Source organism: Vipera ursinii, assembly GCF_947247035.1.
Source record: "Vipera ursinii genome assembly, chromosome: Z".
Taxonomy (NCBI): domain Eukaryota; kingdom Metazoa; phylum Chordata; class Lepidosauria; order Squamata; family Viperidae; genus Vipera; species Vipera ursinii.
This window is the reverse complement of record NC_139517.1, coordinates 93915790-93936086: the sequence shown is the minus strand read 5'-3', so window position 1 is coordinate 93936086 and position 20297 is coordinate 93915790. Positions and strand designations below refer to the sequence as shown.

At 37.6% G+C, this 20297-nt stretch overlaps 1 protein-coding gene across 1 annotated transcript; it reads right to left on the bottom strand.

The window, feature by feature from the left end:
- Nucleotides 1-7016: 7016 nt before the first annotated feature.
- Nucleotides 7017-19688, bottom strand: AGR3 (anterior gradient 3, protein disulphide isomerase family member; the record flags this gene model as incomplete). Its single annotated transcript, XM_083378721.1, has 7 exons — nt 7017-7066; nt 10942-11025; nt 11692-11755; nt 11893-11969; nt 16081-16133; nt 16323-16386; nt 19586-19688. The coding sequence occupies 7 exons, from the start codon at nt 19686-19688 to the stop codon at nt 7017-7019; spliced, it is 495 nt and encodes a 164-aa protein (XP_083234847.1).
- Nucleotides 19689-20297: the final 609 nt, after the last annotated feature.

Below are 20297 nucleotides of genomic sequence, written 5' to 3'. Positions count from 1 at the left end.
ATCCATGAGAGGAATTTGGTCTTTTAAATATTTAAAATAAGTATATAAGATTCCTGCAAACAATATACTTTAACTCGCCAAGCTAAACAATGATAAATCAAATTTTATAGTGTTAGGGCTGCTAATTTAATTATTTTAATCTGTATATTGTATTTCTTTTAATTTGCCCTGTAAACCGCCCTGAGTCCTTTGAGAAAAGGGCAGTATATAAATCAAATAAAATAAATAAATAAATAAATAAAGTTAAAGGTAAAGGTTCCCCCGCACATGCGTGCTAGTCGTTTCCGACTCTAGGGGCTGGTGCTCATCTCCGTTTCAAAGCTGAAGAGCCAGCGCTTGTCTGAGGACGTCTCTGTGGTCATGTGGCTGACATGACTAGACACCAAAGGCGCACGGAACGCTGTTACCTTCCCACTGTAGTGGTCTCTATTTTTCTAGTTGCATTTTTACGTGCTTTCAAACTGCTAGGTTGGCAGAAGAAACAATGATATAGTAGTGTTAGAACCTAACATGGAAACCAACACACACCCAAACATTTTTGTGGAGAAGTAAATATGTTTTTGGTTGATGAACAAGTTCAGAAAAAAAAGTATAAAATATGAGGACAGTTCCAGATGTTCCCAATGAAATAGCTCTTTGGACACACTCTCTTAAATATAATGTGAATAAGAACAAAGGATACTGAAGCAATAAGGGTACAACTTATCTCTCTTGACCTTTTTATTTATGGGCAGTACAAGAAAAATTAATGGCATACCTGGGCTGGAAATCAATAAAAGAAGCAAAAGTATATTAAAAGTATATTAAATTCATGAATTGAAAGAAAGGAAGTGAGAAAACAATAAATAGATACCATTTTGAAGCAATATGGGGCCATCCTGCTAGCTTGTTATGGAAAATAAGTATAGATTTTGTGACCAGTATGTTTATTATTACAGTGGCCTTCCTTCTTTTAAAGTAAAAAACGAGTAATATAAATCAACATTGTATAAATATGAAGTTTATTGGTATCTATTTTCAGTACCAATCTGACAATAAGGTGTTATTGAAGATGGCATGATGATATAGGCTCTTCCCAATACCAGTCACTTCTATTTCTCAGAAGGAATGAATTTCTAAAATGGAGAAAGCTCACAGGCATGGGTAGGAATTCCCATCTATTGCCTGTCCCTCAACCCAATGAGCAAACAATGCCAAATTTCAACATGGGAGTTTTGTGATTTGAGGTTTGGGTCAAATGAGCTGAATGAAAAATGGGTTTAACTCAAGAGTCTAAACCCCCAGGCTGTGTCCCACTACCAGGCCACAGCCTGTTCGAAATTTGCATGAATGGAGCTTTGCATGCGAGCCCAAGTGCCTCCACTCAAGCATCTTCTGCTCATTTGAGTGGAGCTTAGCATGTGAGCACAAGCACCCTCCGCTCACGCACAAAGCTCTAATTGTGTAAGTGGAGGTCACACGTGGATGCCACTCACACAAATGGATCTGCGCCTGCCACATACAATCCTCCTTAGCCAGGCTGGGCCACCAGGCTGGAAATGTTGGGAACCTCTGATTTAACCATTCAAGGGCAATGCTAGAGGAGAAACAAAGAGGCACAATGCTGCTGTATAGAATTCCCTATAGAATTCTTCCACAAAAATTCTTGCTCTTGCATTCTGTTTTTGACACACAATATCCTGCATGTTGATTCAAATGGTACTGAATAGCAATAGCACTTAGACTTACATATTGGTTTACAGTGTTTTACAGTCTTCTGTAAGCAGTTTACAATGTTAGCATATTACCTCAACAATCTGTGTCCTCATTTTATCAACCTCAGAAAGATGAAAGGCTGAGTCAATCTTGAGCCAGTCAGAATTGAACTCCTGCTTGTGGGCAATACTGCATTCTGCCCACTTCATTACCATGGCTCTGCGTGGATGGAAAATCCCTTAGAAATATATTTAGAACTGTACCCTTTCCTAATATTTGTAGCTATATGCTATTGTCCTTCCAAATCAAAACAATATTTTTAGCTTTTATGAGCTAATACTTATGATTACATTATAGGATTGTTGCAAAGTTATTTCTATGACTCTCTTTGTAGAAATTGCTCTCCAGCTTCTGCCAACCTAGCAGTTCGAAAGCACGTAAAAATGCAAGTAGAAAAATAGGGACCACTACAGTGGGAAGGTAACAGCGTTCTGTGCGCCTTTGGCGTCTAGTCATGCCAGCCACATGACCACGGAGACGTTTTCGGACAAGCGCTGGCTCTTCGGCTTTGAAACGGAGATGAGCACCAGCCCCTAGAGTCGGAAACGACTAGCACGCATGTGCGGGGGAACCTTTACCTTTACCTTTATGCTTTTCTCCAATTCTTTTTTTATTTGCACCTAATCAGTGCAAAGTTTTGCTTTGGTGCAAGTGTAGTAGAGTTGCAGCAACTCCATCACTGCATTATTACAATGTGAGGTTTGGGAGGAAAGCTTTTTTCCCCCAGAAACTTTCTCTCTTCACCCTCACAAGCAATCTTTACTTAATTATAACAGCTCTTTGCATTTATTGGTTCAAATGTATTTCCACCATTCCTGCTGCTACGGTAACATACACACATACATTGTGATTGGTATGTAAATTTTTCTTTCCCTTTTATGAGTAGCAAGAAGCTTTAAATGCAATAGAGGAATGGAAGCTGGATAGCTATTCCATATAGTGAAGACTCAGAGTGGTAATGGTTTCTTTGCAAACCATCAAGACAATATTGATGGAGGTGACAAAAGGGAATTATGTTTGCATTTGCATTCCTTGGAGAGTAAGGGATTACAAGAGTGTAAGGGTCACACAATAGGGAATACACATTGAAAGGAATATGCTGGCAGGTGGAGCTTTAAGCACGCTATACAAACAGCCTGGTGCCTACTTACTCCTTTGTAATCCCTTCATCTCCCATTTTGCCACACTGCAAGACAGAAAAAACAATAGATCAAAACTTAATAGGTCAAGCACAGAACAATATCCTGACTATCATAGCAATCAAGTGACTTAAGGATGCTCACAAGGTTGTGAATATGGGTTTGGTTGTAAAGACATTTTTTCAGCACCATCCTAGCTTTAAATAGTCACTGAATGAGGCAGTTGCTGAACAAGGACTACCTGTATTTCATGAGGAATTTGAAGAATAGAAATATTAAGGCCTAGAAGAATAGAAATATTAGGCCTCTGTCTCTCTGTCTTTCTCACACAGACACAAAATACACATAGAGACAGAGATACACATGAATAATCTATTCATATTACAACTTATTTTGACATTGCATTTCAAGTTCTTTTTGTTCCTTCTGTTTTCAGGATCAACTTTACCATAAGAAAAGGGTGATTGTGGAAGCTGAGGGGAGGGGGGAACACCAATGGCTAAGTGTTGAAAAGAGCTAAGCCAGCATCTTCCCTTAAGAGCGGTGGACCTTACTATCCCATGGCTAGCACTAAAGTAACAGTCAGCTACTATCTCATCCTTCATCTCAGGCCTGCTCCCTACCTTGCCTTTATATTTATTTAGTGTTAATCTTCGGAATGCAAAACTGAGAGGCTTAGTTTGTAAAGCCTCAGTATTTGCTTCATGTGGGTTCAGGTACTGATTGGAAGAAAAAAGTTAGAACAATGAACAATAAAGCAGCTAGCATAGTAATATAAGTATAAACAGGCTGGAGGCAAGAGAAATGATTGAATAAATCCAGTCATTTTGTTGCTTTTGCCTAAAAAAAATAATTAGGTGTAATGCCTTTTCTAGCTTGAAATACACTCGATGCGCATATGATGCCACTCAGTGGTGGTGAGCTGGGAATGCAGAACTTAATGCTATTAACTTTTCCCAATGTGATACTTTCCAGAAATGTTGGAAATGTTTCTGCTGTGCATACTGAACAGGAATTCTGAGAACTGTAATTCCTTGAGGGCACATAGATGAGGAAGGCTATTTCTCATCTATATAGCAGCCCTGTACAAAGAGATATTAAAAGCTGTCAAGAGACCTAGGAGGGTCAAAATTCCCCTAACCCAAACCTGCCAAAGTCATCCATCTATGTAGTGACCAATGCAGTTTCAGGTTCATATCCAAGTCTCTATCATGATTGATAGGCATAGCCATATATTATTAATAGCAATAGCAACAGAAATAGAGTACATCTTGATGCCAATTGCTGGAATACAAGAGTTATTTCCATGGGCATTTGGTTTGGCTGGGAACAGAAGGCTGGATACATTTCTTTTACTAGAGCACATATGCCATTGGCAATGTTTTATTCATACTGAAAGAACCCTGTACAGAATTTGAAAATATGAGACAAAAAAGTAGCAAGTAAAGAAGTTGACTGCAGGTTTTTTTATTTCTTCTTTGAAACTACAAAATACTGGGAGTAATTTGTGCAGCTCATTCAATCATTTGCAACATATTCAGAGCTTTAAATGTAAGTTGCTTATTAATGAGTCCTTCCCATGGAACTTGATGAAGAATCAATTCGTTCTTGCATTCTAGCAAATAATTACTTTTCCCCCTATCCTATAGCTTTTTTCTATACAGTATTGCAAAACGGAGAGTTCGAACCAATAGCATTGCTGTTCATATTTCCCTAAGGAGGTTAAGGCATCACATCACCCCTCACATCATCCTCACTATGTCCCAGTGAAATAAGTAGGGCTGAGCAATACAGCCCAGGTCTAGCTCTAATTCAATAAACTCTATGGTTAAATGGGGATTTTATCCATGTTTTCCAAGTCTCAATTCAACCCCTTAATTGCTATATTATATTGACTCACAAGGAATTACTATTCCATTTGGACTTCTATAAGTAAAAGTATCAGGGGACTATGAATTCAGGAGATATATGGAACAGAAGCATCTCTAGCTCTAGCAACAATATATACAGAAAAGAACTTGTTTGCTGAGCTTTGTAGTGGCCTTCATTAATGTAGTATAAACTGCACTAATGCAGTATAAACTGATGCATATATTTAGAAAGGCAATACAACACAATTTCTTCATTAAACCTATGTACTTGTATCCTTAGCATAAAAGAAATTTTTCAGTATGTGAATAAATGTCCTGGGGTATTTCTTTTTCACTGCTATATAAAATCTCAAGGAGAGAAGTATCTTGATGAACATCCAGTGGCGTAGCGTGGGGGGTGCAGGGGGGGCCGGCCGCACCGGGCGCAACATCTGGGGGGGCGCCCAAAGCCGGAGTTTTCTGCAACTCAGACAGCGAGCAAGCTTCGGCTGGGGGGGGGAAGGAGTGGGGGGGCGTGGGGGCTGCCGTAAACTCTGACCGCCGTGCTTGCAGAGCAGAAGAGCGCTTTCTCTTCTTTCCCCCCCCCCGCCCTGGCTCGCCCCGTCCGGAAGCCCCTTTTGTCTTTTGATTATCTAATTAAAGACGGACGACAACCAAACCAACAAACCCACTCTCTCTCTCTCAACCCCCCCCTCAGCAAAGGGTTTCCATTATGGAGGAGGAGGAGGAGGAGGAGGAGGTAGGGGTGGGGAGGAAGGGCGGGCGCAGGTCCTTTCATATTTTGCAGCAGTGAATTCTTCCCTCTCGGAGAGTCTCTAATTTTGGCTGGCGGGCTCTTCGGCTTTGAAAACAGCCAGGCAGCCACAGAAAGCAGAGATAATAGTGGCTTTTAGGTCAAAGAGGAGCGAAGAGCGCGCCTCGAGATGGCGCGGCGAAAACGTGCTGTGCTCGGTCTCCCGAAGAGGACCCCCACGGAGTTCAATCGGAGCTTCTTTCTCATAAGAAGAGGCGTAGGATAGCAGCGTCGAAAAGTGAAACAGGAATTAGTCGTTCGAGAATAAACCTTTGTTAAGGGAAGGGGTGAATTTTTGTTTAATTATTATTATTATTATTATTATTCCTGCAGAGACCCCACGCGCACTTCACCACCCGGGGAATTTATATTCCAGTTGGAAAAAATGGGGTGGGTGGGTTTGTAAACATCCCCGTAACACGTTCAGACGTGGTTAAGTGAATCCTGATTTATTAAGTAACCCAGATGCCAGGGCTCAGGAAACAAATCCCATTAAGCTCGCCGGAGGGGGACGATTCTGCTTCACTGAGGGTCGGAGGAGCGAGCGAGTGGGCGGAGCATAGAAAGCAACGGCAGAAAATAGGTCAGGCGCCACAGCAAGTATGAACTCCTGGGGTTCAGCCTAAGCAGGCAAAGCTGCAGGGTGGGTTGGTTGGCTTTTCCGGCTTTGGAATAACCTTGGGAAGCTGAGGCATTGTAAGTTGGAAGTCATTGTTTGTTGCCTAACATGTTGGGTCACCCCACACCACATGCTAAGCCATAAACCGTGGTTGGTATCCAGGGTTTAGGACAAGATGGAGAAAACTAGCCAATTGTGGGATCATAAATCTTGATGAAGCCCATCATCGCTCCATGTGATGTATGCACTCAATCTACAAACGTAGTCCAAGCCTATTCACATCTGTTGTAAGGTCATTCTCTCGTGGGGTTTATCTTGACATCCACTAAGAGTGGAACAAACATGCCCCATTAACCATTTTCAACGCCATGTCCTCTCTTTGTCTCATCCTAAATCACAGCTGAGGCACCTTAAAGTTGCCTTGTTTCAGTTTTAAACTAGCATTTTCCCTCTTCTCCAGAGACCCTTTTTTGCCTTGAACCTAACTCAAGGGTAGGCAACCTTGGCTCTTTTATGACTCATGGACTTCAACTCCCAGAATTCCTGAGCTAGTGGAAGAGACTTGAGTGCTAAAATCCACGGGTTAGGGGGCGCAAATTACTTGCCTTGCCCCGGGTGCTGACAACCCACGCTACGCCACTGTGAACATCAAATGTTTTTGTCACTGAATTCTTATATTATTACAGCCATTATTATTATTTTTTAGCAGATGTGAAATGAACTTCCAAAGTTTGTAGATGACATTCCAAAGAGGGAGAAGAGAACTGAACAACTTTGGTAAATGATTTTTCTTGGTCCACATTTCTTTTTTCTGTTGTGATCATTAATACAGCATTCATTTACAATTCAGTCTGAATGAGATGCAATGCTTTCTTCATATTCTCAATTACTGAAAAAAAAGATAATAAAGTGATTTGTAGGCATTACAATTCAAGAAAAGGAGAGAATGATAGATCCAATGATAGATTTGTAGCTGGCTGACCGGCTATACTCAGCATGCGGTCCTCAATGGAACCGCATCTACATGGGGGGAAGTTTGTAGTGGGGTGCCCCAGGGCTCTGTTCTGGGCCAAGTGCTCTTCAACAACTTCATCAACGATTTGGATGAGGGGATAGATGGGGAACTCATCAAATTTGGAGACGACACCAAGCTGGCAGGAATAGCCAACACTCCAGAAGACAAGCTTAAGATACAGGAGGATCTGGACAGACTCGAACACTGGGCACTATCTAACAAAATGGAATTCAGCAGTGAAAAAAGTAAGGTTCTACATTTAGGCAAGAAAAACCAAATGCACAGGTATAGTATAGGGGGTACCTTGCTCAATAGTAGTAACTGTGAGAGGAATCTCAGAGTCCTAGTGGACAATCACTTAAATATGAGCCAGCCATGTGCTGCAGCTGCCAAAAAAGCCAACACAGTGCTAGGCTGCATTAACATAGAATCAAGATCACGTGAAGTATTAATACCACTTTACAATGCCTTGGTAAGGCCACACTTGGAATACTGCATCCAATTTTGGTCACCACAATGTAAAAATATGTTGAGACTCTAGAAAGAGTACAGAGAAGAGCAACAAAAGATGATTAGGGAACTGGAGGCTAAAATGTTTAAGGAACGGTTGCTGGAATTGAGTATGTCTAGTTTAATGAAGAGAAGGACTAGGGATGACATGATAGCATGTTCCAATATCTCAGGGGCTGCCACAAAGAAGAGGGAGTCAAGCTATTCTCCAAAGCGCCCAAAGGCAGGAAAAGAAGCAACAGATGGAAACTAATCAAGGAGAGAAGCAACCTAGAATTAAGGAGAAACTTCCTGACAGTTAGGACAATTAACCAGTGGAACAACCTGCCTCCAGAAGCTGTGAATGCTCCAACACTGGAAGTTTTTAAGAAGAGACTGGACAGCCATTTGTCTGAAATGGTATAGGGTTTCCTGCCTGAGCAGGAGGTTGGACTGGATGACCTCCAATGTCCCTTCCAACTTTACTATTATTATGATAGCTTCTATTACATCCAGGGCTCTTTTGTCATAGAACACCCAGAATGGAGTTCTGGCACCTTTTTTGGATGGAACCTTGTAGGGTAGGCAAGGCAGGTTGTATGACGCGTGTGAGTTCCAGCACTTTTTTTTTTTAGAAAAAAAGCACTGTACATCTGAAGGCAGCAAATGATCTAAAAAGGTAGCATTGCCACCCCTAATAGATAGATTTGGCTGAAGGAATAGCTTGTTCAAACAAGTAATGCCCGGAGTTTTTAAAGTTGGCTGTTAGGCTGCTAAGAATTTCAAGCTCTGGGGATCATACAATTCTTAAGCTGAAATATCTCTGTTGGGATGCCAGTTACTTGCTGGGCATAGTTTCCAGTGATTGCTCCTAGATTAAGGATGCAATCTGTAAGAGATGTGCTTGCCTCCTGTACTTTTTTATTTAGAAAGGCAATCAAAGTACATCACTTGCTAAATATTTGGTTTTAATTTCTATATTTGAATTTTATTTTTTTATTTTATTGTTTATTTTCTGCCTTGCTAAATGCTTCTAGTGCTTTCCCACTTCAGCATTTGACACTAAAGGTACCCAGCTAACTCTATTAATGGTAGAGCAGGCCTGTAAGCCAACATGCTTAAATCCAGTCAGTCAATAACCCAATAAAATTACTGTATTGGTGGTTCTAGCAGCACACAATCTTACTAACTAGTCAAAATTACCATTTATGGAGACTCTGTCTCCCTAGAAAGAACTTATTTCCCTTTAGCAAAGAGACTTATTAAATCGCTACTGTATTCTTAGGGTCCAGGTAGACAATAAAAGGTGCTCTTTTGACCCTTTAGGCCAGGGGTAGGCAACCTCAGCTCTTTTATGACTCATGGACTTCAACTCCCAGAATTCCTGAGTCAGCTGACTCAGGAATTCTGGGAGTTGAAGTCCATGAGTCATAAAGGAGCCGAGGTTGCCTACCCCTGCTTTAGGCAATTGGGTTCTAGGAAGTAAATTTGGTACTGCTAGGACTTGGTGGTGAGTTGTCCAATGGATAATGTTGCTCTTTTAAGTCTTCTTTTTCTGCAGTTCTGAGAACTAAGTAGGCAAAACAATTATCTTGGTTTCTATAATCATGGAGCATGGCTGATTGGATATGGTCAGTTTAATTCTATAGAAAATTGGGCCTTACCCACTTTGGGATAATTATCTAGATCTAGATTTGATTTTTCTCAGTTCACTAACTTTCTAATTGATCCGTTTAAACGTATCTTTGGATCAGAACTATTTTTTGTAATTTCATGCAGGGCTGCATACAAAAACAAATTTAAAAATCCTGCATATCTTAGAACATATTTTTAAAAATTAAATGTGCCTCAAACCCAAACATGCCCCAAACCATGATATTAAAACATGGGAGCCTCTTATTGTAAAACATATGGATGCTTTATCAATTTCTGTCTACTCCACTTTTTATTGCCTCCTTGCTGATGTAATAATCTGTATGAGTGACTAATTGAAATCTTGCCTTCTAACCAGTTTAAGTTATCTTTTCCTGCCTTGTTTTTATGACCCTTGGACACCAGCTGTACTTTCTTTGCACAGTAGAGCAAAACAAAAAACAAATCATCCCCCAAATCTATGAGCCCAACCCAATCAAGTACCAATTCATGTAAAAAGCCCTTCTTGCACTCAACAGATCTAGTTTGTTCTGCCTCCACTGTTCTGTTTCCACAAGCTGTGCAAAGGTCACTGCAAAGAATGGGAGATCTGCCCAAGTGTCTCCTTGAGTTTGACAGCAAGAAAATTGTATCCTTGAACATCACTACTTTGCATGGTGCTAGAACCTTTTGATGGTATCATCTTTGTTTCTTTTTATGCATTTTTCAGGGAGCCTGATGGGACTTGGCTAAACCATGAAACAACATTTAGGATTGATGGGCTTGAGAAGGGGTGTCAAACTCGCAACGTCATGTGACGTGTTGCGATGTATCACGATTTTTTTTGCCATTGCCGGCAATGGGGTGGGCACAGTTTTACTATAATGCATCTGGCCTGCAGGCCGGCAGTTTGACACCCTGGGCTTGAGCTTAGTGCCTTTCAGTTCTTGCTATTGCTTAAGTTTGTTTGTTTTTCAAATTTATATAGATATCCATCTCATATTTATGATTCTGGGCAGCTTGCAAACAATTAAAGTAAATAAAAAAGCAAGAAAAAAGAGCAATATAACAATTATAACACATAAAGGTTCAAGGTTGACTCAGCCTTCCATCCTTCTGAGGTAGGTAAAATGAGGACCCAGATTGTTGGGGGCAATAAGCTGACTTTGTAATAATGCCGCTTGGGGTGTGTGTGTGAAAGCCCTAATAAGCAGGCATATACATAGAATGAAGGCTACTGCTAAGCTTGTAAGCCACCCTGAGTCTTCGGAGAAGGGCGGGATATAAATGGAATTAAAAAAAAATAATAAAAATAAAATAAAAACATCATTAATAAATAATAACATTCAAAGCTGAAGTAATTGTATCTAACAATAGCACTCAATATAAGCACTGCAGTGGCTCTTCCACATTCCCCAGTCTCTGTTTTTTGAAACTGATGGAAATGAAGTCCAAAATATCTAGTTTACATGCCTTTCATTATTTTGATGTGATACTGAATTAAACTTTTTATATGCATCTTAGCAAGCCTAGCAGTGCTACTTAATTTATCCTCCATGCAATTAGTATACTTTTGGGAAAACAGTCCTGTAAGTATTCTGAATGCAACCCAGTGAGGAAAAACTTACACACAGATAAATCTTGAGGTTCATAAGTATACAATCGATTTGAGTATCTTCCAATGATATCAGCCCTTACTGTGAGAGAAGGATCTGGAAAAGCAATAAAAAATTATTGCAATTTTAGTCAAGTCATACTAATACATAAGCACCAATCAGCTTTCAAGGAGATGCTTTTCACTAATTTAATGATATTCATGCATTTCAAATGAAAAATGTAAAAGAATCAGCTATACATTCAAAATGCATTATCAAGTAACAATGATAATTTCCTCATTTCTATGGAAAATTATACAAGACTGAAATAAGGCAGGTTGGAAATGTTCATTATCTGAGGAAGACTAAGACTTTGATTAAGGACGGATTTAATCTCACTTTGGAATGCTACTCAAAAATAAAATTCCAGAAGTGCAAACCAACAGAGTAAGGGCCATGTTGGCTTAATAGTCTAAAAGCTGAAGTCCTAGCACATCTGAATGGCATCAAGTCAGGAAAAGTTGAACTGGGACATCCATTCATTATCCCATGATTCTACATGCACACTTCCATAGAATGGACTGATTTCTTTCAACTCTCTATCATCTTTATAAAAATATTAGTAGACTGAAATTCCACTTTGTATTTCAGCTGCTGTACAGAAGCAAGTAGCATTTCTCAGAAAAGAAACATTTATCTGGCCCCAGTAACCAATAAAAGCTGTATTTTACAGAGGTGAAGCACTAGGTCAGGGCCATAGTTATGATTATGCCTAATACATACCTACAAACATGATTCGAGGCACATACTGTCCATCAGGTGATAAGTTCTTATCAGTTGTTTCATGCTGTCAAAAGAAAATCTTTAAATTGGCATAGTTATTAAATTGTCTTAAAACCTCACTAAAGAGTAAAGATCACTCATGTCTTTATCTAATTACTTTCAAATACTACTTAATTTATGTCTATATCTAACTTTTTGTACCATGAGGTTGAGCATGATGAAATCATTCTGGCACATCTCCTGTATTTCTTGACTTCCTGCAAAGACCTTCTTTAATGCTGCAGAAAATGAAATACAATTGTTATTTTAAAGAGAGATAAGATGCAAGTTTTTTAGAGTGGATGTCTGACATTTTCTATACTGACATGTTACATTAATTCTTTGCAGTCCATTGAACTGGAAGTTGTTCAAGTGAGAGATGGTTGTTGTAAGGACTTCTTTGCCAGCAGTGATAATATTGCTTAGCATCAATGACAAGATGAGGGAAACTACCTACAATTTAAATAAATCTGTCGCCTTGAAGGGTTTCTTTTAAAATTGATATTGAGGGCATTATTCTCAGTGAATTCTTCAGAGATAAATGTTACACAGCTGTACACCTATATAGCTGTCTTTGATTACATGAGAAAAACAGAACCATATAGAATGTATTTTGTCAGTACTTAAGATAACTTCATGTTTGTTAATGTAATCTACCTTGCACATTTTTAGCTTTGGTTAAACAAGGGAAATATGTATTAGAAGTGGCATCTTATATATTTTGCTTTATTAATTGCTTGAGCTAATATATATTTACATTTAGCAGAATTATGTGTAATTGAGATTTCTTCATAAATGTAAAGGGATTTTGCTTAAAAGAATTTAATTTTGAAAATGAGATCTATTTATACCAGCATATATCTGGAAGACATAATTTGTAAATTAAAATCACTTTTAATTCAGTGATTAATAAAATGGTGCTGATAGTCATTAATAATATGCCTGAGTTGTCCCCTGGTGCCTACCAGGCTCATAGCCCCAACTGAGCTTTTAAACATATTATTTTAATAATAAATAAATATAAAGTTGGCATACGGCAAAATAAAGCACCAGCCTATAGCACCAGAGAGAGGTGTATTAATATATTTGAATAACAAATATAGACACAATCTGGAATTCAGGAGGAAGGAATTAGAGAATGAAATTAGGGAAAAAGAAAAGGCTTTAATTTTGAATCCATAGGATGTGAAGATTAAAGAGGTAATTAAATTATTAAGGGGACAGTTTGACAAGTTGATGGCTGATCAAGTGGCAACTAACTTACGGTATGTTAGACATAATACTTTTTGCAATACCAATAAACCAGGTAGATGGTTAGCTTATTTGTTAAGGAAGAAGCAAAGGGCTTCTAATATAGATAGAATAGAACATAAGGGTAAGGTAGTGTATCAGCAGAGTCTTATTAAGAAGACTTTTGTTGATTTTTACTCTAAGTTATATGCTAGAGGTAAGATTAGTGAGGCAGATATTGATGAATATTTGATGAATGCTAATATTCCTGTTCTTACACAAGAACAAAAGGAAGAGATGAATCAATTGATAACTGAGGAAGAAATTTTTTCATCAATTAAACAATTGAAAGTGGGTAAGGCACCAGGTACGGATGGATTGACTGCTGTGTATTACAAAAATTTACAGTTAGAGATGGTAAAGCCATTAGGGGAATTGTTTCAGACAATTCAAATGGGAGGAGGGGTGCCCTTGTCTTGGAAAACTGCTTTTATTTCTTTGATTCCGAAGGAAGACCAGGATGTCACCCAAGCAAAAAATTATAGGCCAATATCACTTTTGAATACGGACTACAAGATATTTGCTAAGGTTTTAGCTAACAGATTAATGAGGGTATTGCAACAAGTAATTCATGGTGATCAAACTGGGTTTATAAGTGGTAGACAAATGAAGAATAATGTGAGGCATATAGATGATTTGTTGGAATTTTTGGAAAGAAACAATCAGATCCCTGCAGCATTGATCTTCTTGGATGCTGAAAAAGCCTTTGATCAATTGGACTGGCAATTTTTGTTGAAAGTATTAGATAAAATGAACTTTGGGGATAAATTTTTACAACCAATCAGGGCATTATATCAAAAGCAAACAGCCCGCATAATAGTTAATAATAGTTTGATGGAAGTATGTAACATTGAAAAGGGTACAAGGCAGGGGTGCCCGTTGTCACCTTTATTATTTGTTTTAACATTGGAGATAGTATTGATTAAAATACAGGACTCGGAAAAAATTAGGGGAATTCAAATAAGAGATCAGGATTACAGATTGAGGGCGTTTGCAGACGATCTGGTTGTTACGGTAACTCAGCCTGAACAATCAGTTGTAGAACTGATGGAGATAATAATGCAATATGGGAAAGTTTCTGGATTCAAGGTTAACCTACAAAAAACTAAAATGTTGTCTAAGAATATGACAGTATCACAAAAGGCTGTTTTAGAAGAGCTAACGGGATTTGAAATTGTTAAAAGGGTTAAATATTTGGGGATATATTTGTCACCCTCAAATGTAAAGTTATAAAAAATAATTATGAAAAGTTATGGGGAAAAGTTCAAAAAGAATTGGATAGCTGGAAAAAATTACAATTATCTTTATTGGGAAGAATTGCAGCAGTGAAAATGAATGTTTTGCCAAAAATTTTATTTTTATTTCAAATGATACCTATTCTTAAAAAGGATTCAAACTTGGAGGAATGGCAAAAGGGTATTAATAAATTTGTCTGGGCAGGGAAAAGGCCACGAGTTAAATTTAAGATTATGCAGGATACGCTTGAGAGAGGTGGTCTTAAAATGCCTAATCTTAAACTATACTATGAAGCTGCTGCTTTGTCAGCGATAAGTGATTGGATTAATTTAACACAAGTGAGATTATTAAATCTTGAAGGCCATGATTTGTTATTTGCTTGGCATGCATATTTATTGTATGATAAGAAGGTGGATAATGTGTTCAAGGTACATATTTTAAGACATGCTCTGTTGCGAGTTTGGAAAAAGTATAGACAGAAGTTAAATTACAAGATACCTATATGGGCAATACCGAAACACGCAATAGAAAATATAAGTGTTGGGTTTAAACATGATGTGACTACATATAAGGGAATTTTAAGTTTGGAAAGGAATGTATGGCATTTAAAGCCGTATAATATTTTAAGAGAAGAAAAGATTGTACAAACTTGGTTTCAGTATGGGCAATTACAGGCCAGGTGGAAAGAAGACCAGAAAATTGGTTTTTCAATGACTGATGAAAATCTGGTAAAGCAAATTAGAGATCAAGGTCAAGCACATATTAAAAGGATATATCTTGCATTGATAGAAATTGATTCAGAGACAGAACTTGTTAAAGACTGTATGATAAAGTGGGCTCAGAATTTTCAAGAAGTCATTACAATGGATACTTGGGAAAAGATTTGGGTGAGAAATGTAAAATTTACGCAAGCTCAAAACTTAAGAGAGAACTTTTATAAAATGTTTTATAGGTGGCATTTAGATCTTAAAAAATTAGCTAGTATGTATCCGAACTGCCAGCCCAAATGTTGGAGGTGTGGTGGTGAAGATGCAACGTATTTTCATATATGGTGGACCTGTAAAAAGGTTAAAACTTTTTGGATTAAAATTTGGTGGAACATGCAAAAGATATTTAAGAAAAGGATAAAGTTTTGTCCGCAACTGTTTTTACTGGGTATTATTACTGATACTACTGTTGTGGACACTAAGCTGATCTTGAATTTAATTACGGCAGCGAGACTTTTAGTAGGGCAATATTGGAAGAAGGAAGAACTGCCAACTATAGAAGAATGGACTTTAAAAGTTTCCAACCTGGCGGAAATGGCAAAGATCTCAGCGTACTTGAAAGACCAGTCGCAACAGAGATATATTGTGGAGTGGAGAAGATGGATTGATTATATCCAGAATAAATATGGGAGTAAAAAGTTTCATTTAGCATTTGAATAAGTATTGATGTGATATTTATATTGCTTGTAGTTATTTTATAAGAGTTAAAGTGCGATAGATTTAATAGTTTATTGTTTGCATAAGGTAGACTATGATTGTTTGTATTTTTATACCCTGTCGGGGAGGGGGGAGGGGGAAGGGAGGGAGGGGTTGGGGAGGGTTGGGGGTTTTGTTTTGTTAAAAAATGTATTGTAAAACTTTTCAATAAAAAAAATAAGATTCTAATTAGAAACTTGCAGTTTCTTCCAACTATTTTTCCTTTATCATATGGAGCAATATGACTTATAGACTGAGTTTCAGTCTTAAATATACTACAATAAAAGAATACAGATGAGTGATATGTGTTTGTAAATGCATTCCCCAGATCTTTACTTTAAATCAAATTGGTTTGACTTACCTCGACAATATTGGCAATCCTCCAAATGGTGAATAACCATCAGTGGCTTATTACTTTTCTCAAAAAGAAAATAAGTATTAGGAAACATGCTTTTTCTATCATATGAGATAAATACATTGAATAATACAGCATCTGTTAGTAATTAACTAAAAGCTACTGACAAGCTACAAGTATTCCATTCATAAGAGCAGGAAAATATGAAATATTCTATTTCCCCCTGAAAGATTTAAAATTATTTTTACCTTTGTTTTGCCTGATAGAGGCCTTCTTCGTATGTTTGTACCCAAGTGATATCATCTCCCCATCCTAGGAGAATAATAATACGAAAATAAGATCAGCAAGTTAAGATCACATGCAAGCAAGCTAGAACAGATGAAAGAAAAGAAGCTGAAAAAAAGAAGAACAAAGAATACCTAATCAAGAAAAAACACTTAGAAACAAGGAAGATCAAGGAAGCACTGGAAATAATAAAGCAGAAAATAACAGCTATAGCCAGGAAAATCAGTAGATACGAAGCTCGAAGTGCAAATTATAGGCAGAACCTCCAATTTCAATCCAATCAGAAACGTTTCTACCAATCCATCAATGGAGAAACTGCAATGAATATATATATAAAATGCTTAACTATTTAGATTACCTTGCTAGGCTCCAAACATGGGACAAATCTTTATTTCCTGTTTCGGCCTAACCGAAGGCCATCCATAGGCAGTAGTCACAACAGTGAATGAAAGAACTAGTAATAACAACAAAAATGGTAGAAAAAAGAGCAAGAAAAATCAAAAATTGGTCAGCACCAGATGAAGATGAACTGCATGGGTTTTGGTTGAAACATCTAACTGTTATATACCCACTTATTGCCAAGCAGTTCAATAATATACTACAAGGAGGAGAAACTGAAAAGTGGCTAACAACTGGGAAAACCTACCTAATAATGAAAAATCCAGCAAAAGAGGAAACACCAGGCAACTACAGGCCAATTACCTGGTTACCAACAACTTTCAAATTGCTAACTGGTGTGGTAGCTGATGCAGTACAACAGCATCTAGTTGAAAACAATCTCTTTCCACACGAACAGAACGAAAACCACCCCAATAGCAGAGGAAGAAAAGATCAACTCCTAATAGACAAAATGATCTTGAAAAACTGCAAGAAAAGGAAGACCAACCTGAATGTGGCATGGACTGACTACAAAAAGGCATTTGACTCTCTGCCACATGACTGGATAATCAAATACCTAGAAATAACAGGAGTCAGTAGAAACATCAGAAAATTTGTGCAAGGATCAATGGCACAATGGAAGATACAGTTGCAGGTCAATGGTGAAAGACTGGGAGAGGTTAATACCTAGAGAGGAATATTTTAAGGAGATTCATTATCACCACTACTATTTGTTATTGCACTGTTTCCTCTGTCAACAATACTGAATAACTCAGGACATGGCTATCAAACATCAAAAACATCTGCCAGACTATCCCACCTCCTTTACATGGATGATCTGAAGCTGTATGGAAAAAGATCATCTGAAATACAATTGCTGCTGAACACTGTCCATATATATAGCCAAGATATTGCAATGGAGTTTGACTTGGACAAATGTGCCACGCTCTCAAACAAGGAAAAATAGTGAAAACCGAAGGAATCAAGATGTCCCACAAAAATAACATTAAAAGTCTGCATAAGGAAGATTACTACAAATACTTGGGTATTCTTCAAGCTGATAACATCAAGCACATTGAAGTCAAGAAAAAGATTAGAGGTAAATACATCAAGAGAGTGAAGAAGATCTTAAAGTCCAAACTCAATGGAGGAAATACCATGAAGGCAATCAACACCTGGGCAATTCCAATCATTAGATACACAGCTGGAATAGTGGACTGGACTCAAGCAGAACTAAAAGCAATGGATAGGAAGACCAGAAAAATAATGACAATGAATCATGCCCTTCATCCATGCAATGACATTGACAGACTCTATCTACCAAGGCAAATAGGTGGACGTGGAATGCTGCAAGTACATCAGATGGCTGAAGAAGAAAAAATGGCTTTGGAAGAATATCTGAAGGACAATGATGAAGATGCACTGAAAGGAAGGCTTACTTACCAAACTGGCCTACAAGAAAGACCAAATGAAGAACAGGCATGGGAAGACAAAGCACTACATGGCCAGTACATTAAAAAATAGCTGGGAAAGCAGATAATAACAAGACCTGGCAATGGCTAAGAGCAAGAAAGTTGAAGAAAGAGACTGAGGGACTAATTCTGACTGCACAAGACCAAGCCTTAAGGACAAATGCATACAAAGTCAAAATTGAGAAGACAGCAACAGATAGTAAGTGCCACCTATGCAAAGAAGATGAAGAAACAGTGGACCACCTGGTAAGCTGCTGCAAGAAGATCGCACAGACTGACTACAAGCAGCAGCATGACAAAGTAACAACAATGGTGCATTGGAAGATCTGCAAGAAGTATCATTTGCCTGTAAGCAAGAACTGGTGGGATCATAAAATAAATAAAGTCATGGAAAATGATAAAGTTAAACTGCTCTGGGACTTCAGAATTCAAACAGACAAGCACCTGCAACATAACACCCCGGACATAACAATTGTCAATAAGAAAGACAAAAAAGTCTGGATAGTGGACGTGGCAGTGCCTGGAGACAGAATAGACGAGAAAAAACTGGAGAAGATAACAAAATACAAAGGCCTACAAATAGAAGTAGAAAGACTGTGGCAAAGGCAAACAAAGGTAGTACCAATAGTAATAGGCACCTTGGATGCAATCCCAAAGCACCTGGAGCACCACCTGAACACCATTGGCATTGACAAATTCGCCATTAGTCAATTGCAAAAGGCGGCCTTACTAGGAACTGCTTTCATCCTGCGACGATATCAGTAATACCATCAAACATCCACATCTGCCTATCCCAGGTCCTTGGTAAGGACTCTCTAGATAGACAAAAATGCCAGATCCAGTCTGAACATCTGGCTGATGGTGCAAAATAATAATAATAATAATAATAATAATAATAATAATAATAATAATAATAATAATAATAATAATAATAATAATAATAATAATAAAGTTGGAAGATACCTTGGAGGTCATCTAGTCCAACACCCTGCTCAGGCAGGAAACCCTATACCACACAGGAAACATAACAGAAAACCCTATACCATAAATTCTTGAAATGTGTTAAATATAATTTCTTTATACAAAATCTTTATACAAATCACAGATTTTCTATATTAAAACAAATATAAATTACTGTACCTTATATTCATAGCTCATTTCTGTAAGGGCATGTGCACTAAAATGCACCTGTGTGTGCAAAAAGATTGGTACTTTAAATTTTTTTTAAAAAAATTGTAGAGTTTGATGGTCAGAAGTATCATCCCACTGTATTCTAGCCCAATATTAGTTACAAAACAGTTTTCAGAAAATCGAATCACAATTTATTTTATAATTAGCCTGTTTAGAAATTTAGAAACAGAATGAAATCATCATACCTCTAGAGAGGGTTTGGGGTACTCGCTTTTCCTTTTTGATTGCTATTGCAAAATTGGATGCAAAGGCAAGTAATATGAAAGATAAGCTCACTGCTGAATACATATTTTCTTCCCTCTTCAAATATTATTAGTATAAATTTAACTCCAACTGTGTTAGGATGTCCCCTTTAGATCTGTACAAATAAAAGAGTAGTATAAACCATAAATGTGATATTGAAATTCAAATTTTAATTAGCAATAATAAACTTTTAACACATTAGTTTGTAAAGAATTATAGCTGAATTGTTAGGTAAAAATACTCAGCTTCACAAACTTAGGCACAATTCTTGCTTTTAAAGAAGTAACTGTTCAATATTTCTCTTCGTAATACTCCTTAAAATGTATGTTTGTATATTACAAACAGAGTTCTTAAGGAACATCACATTATTTTTATATACTGGATATTTTTGTATAGTGGATGAATTACTGCAATCAATTTAGTCTTTTGAAACCTACTTTGATTAGAGTTCATATATAATAATAGACATGCCTAACAAATATTGTGCAGCAAACTGCTATGAACTATTTCTTCCCATCTCTTTATTTGCTGAGTTGGGTAATGTGAAATAAAATAACAAGACTTTGAATTTTGCTCACCAGAGTTGGTCTGTTGTGTTAGTAAAAGTCCTTCCCAAGCAAACAGATGTCTAAAGGGAATGTGATTTATATTCTT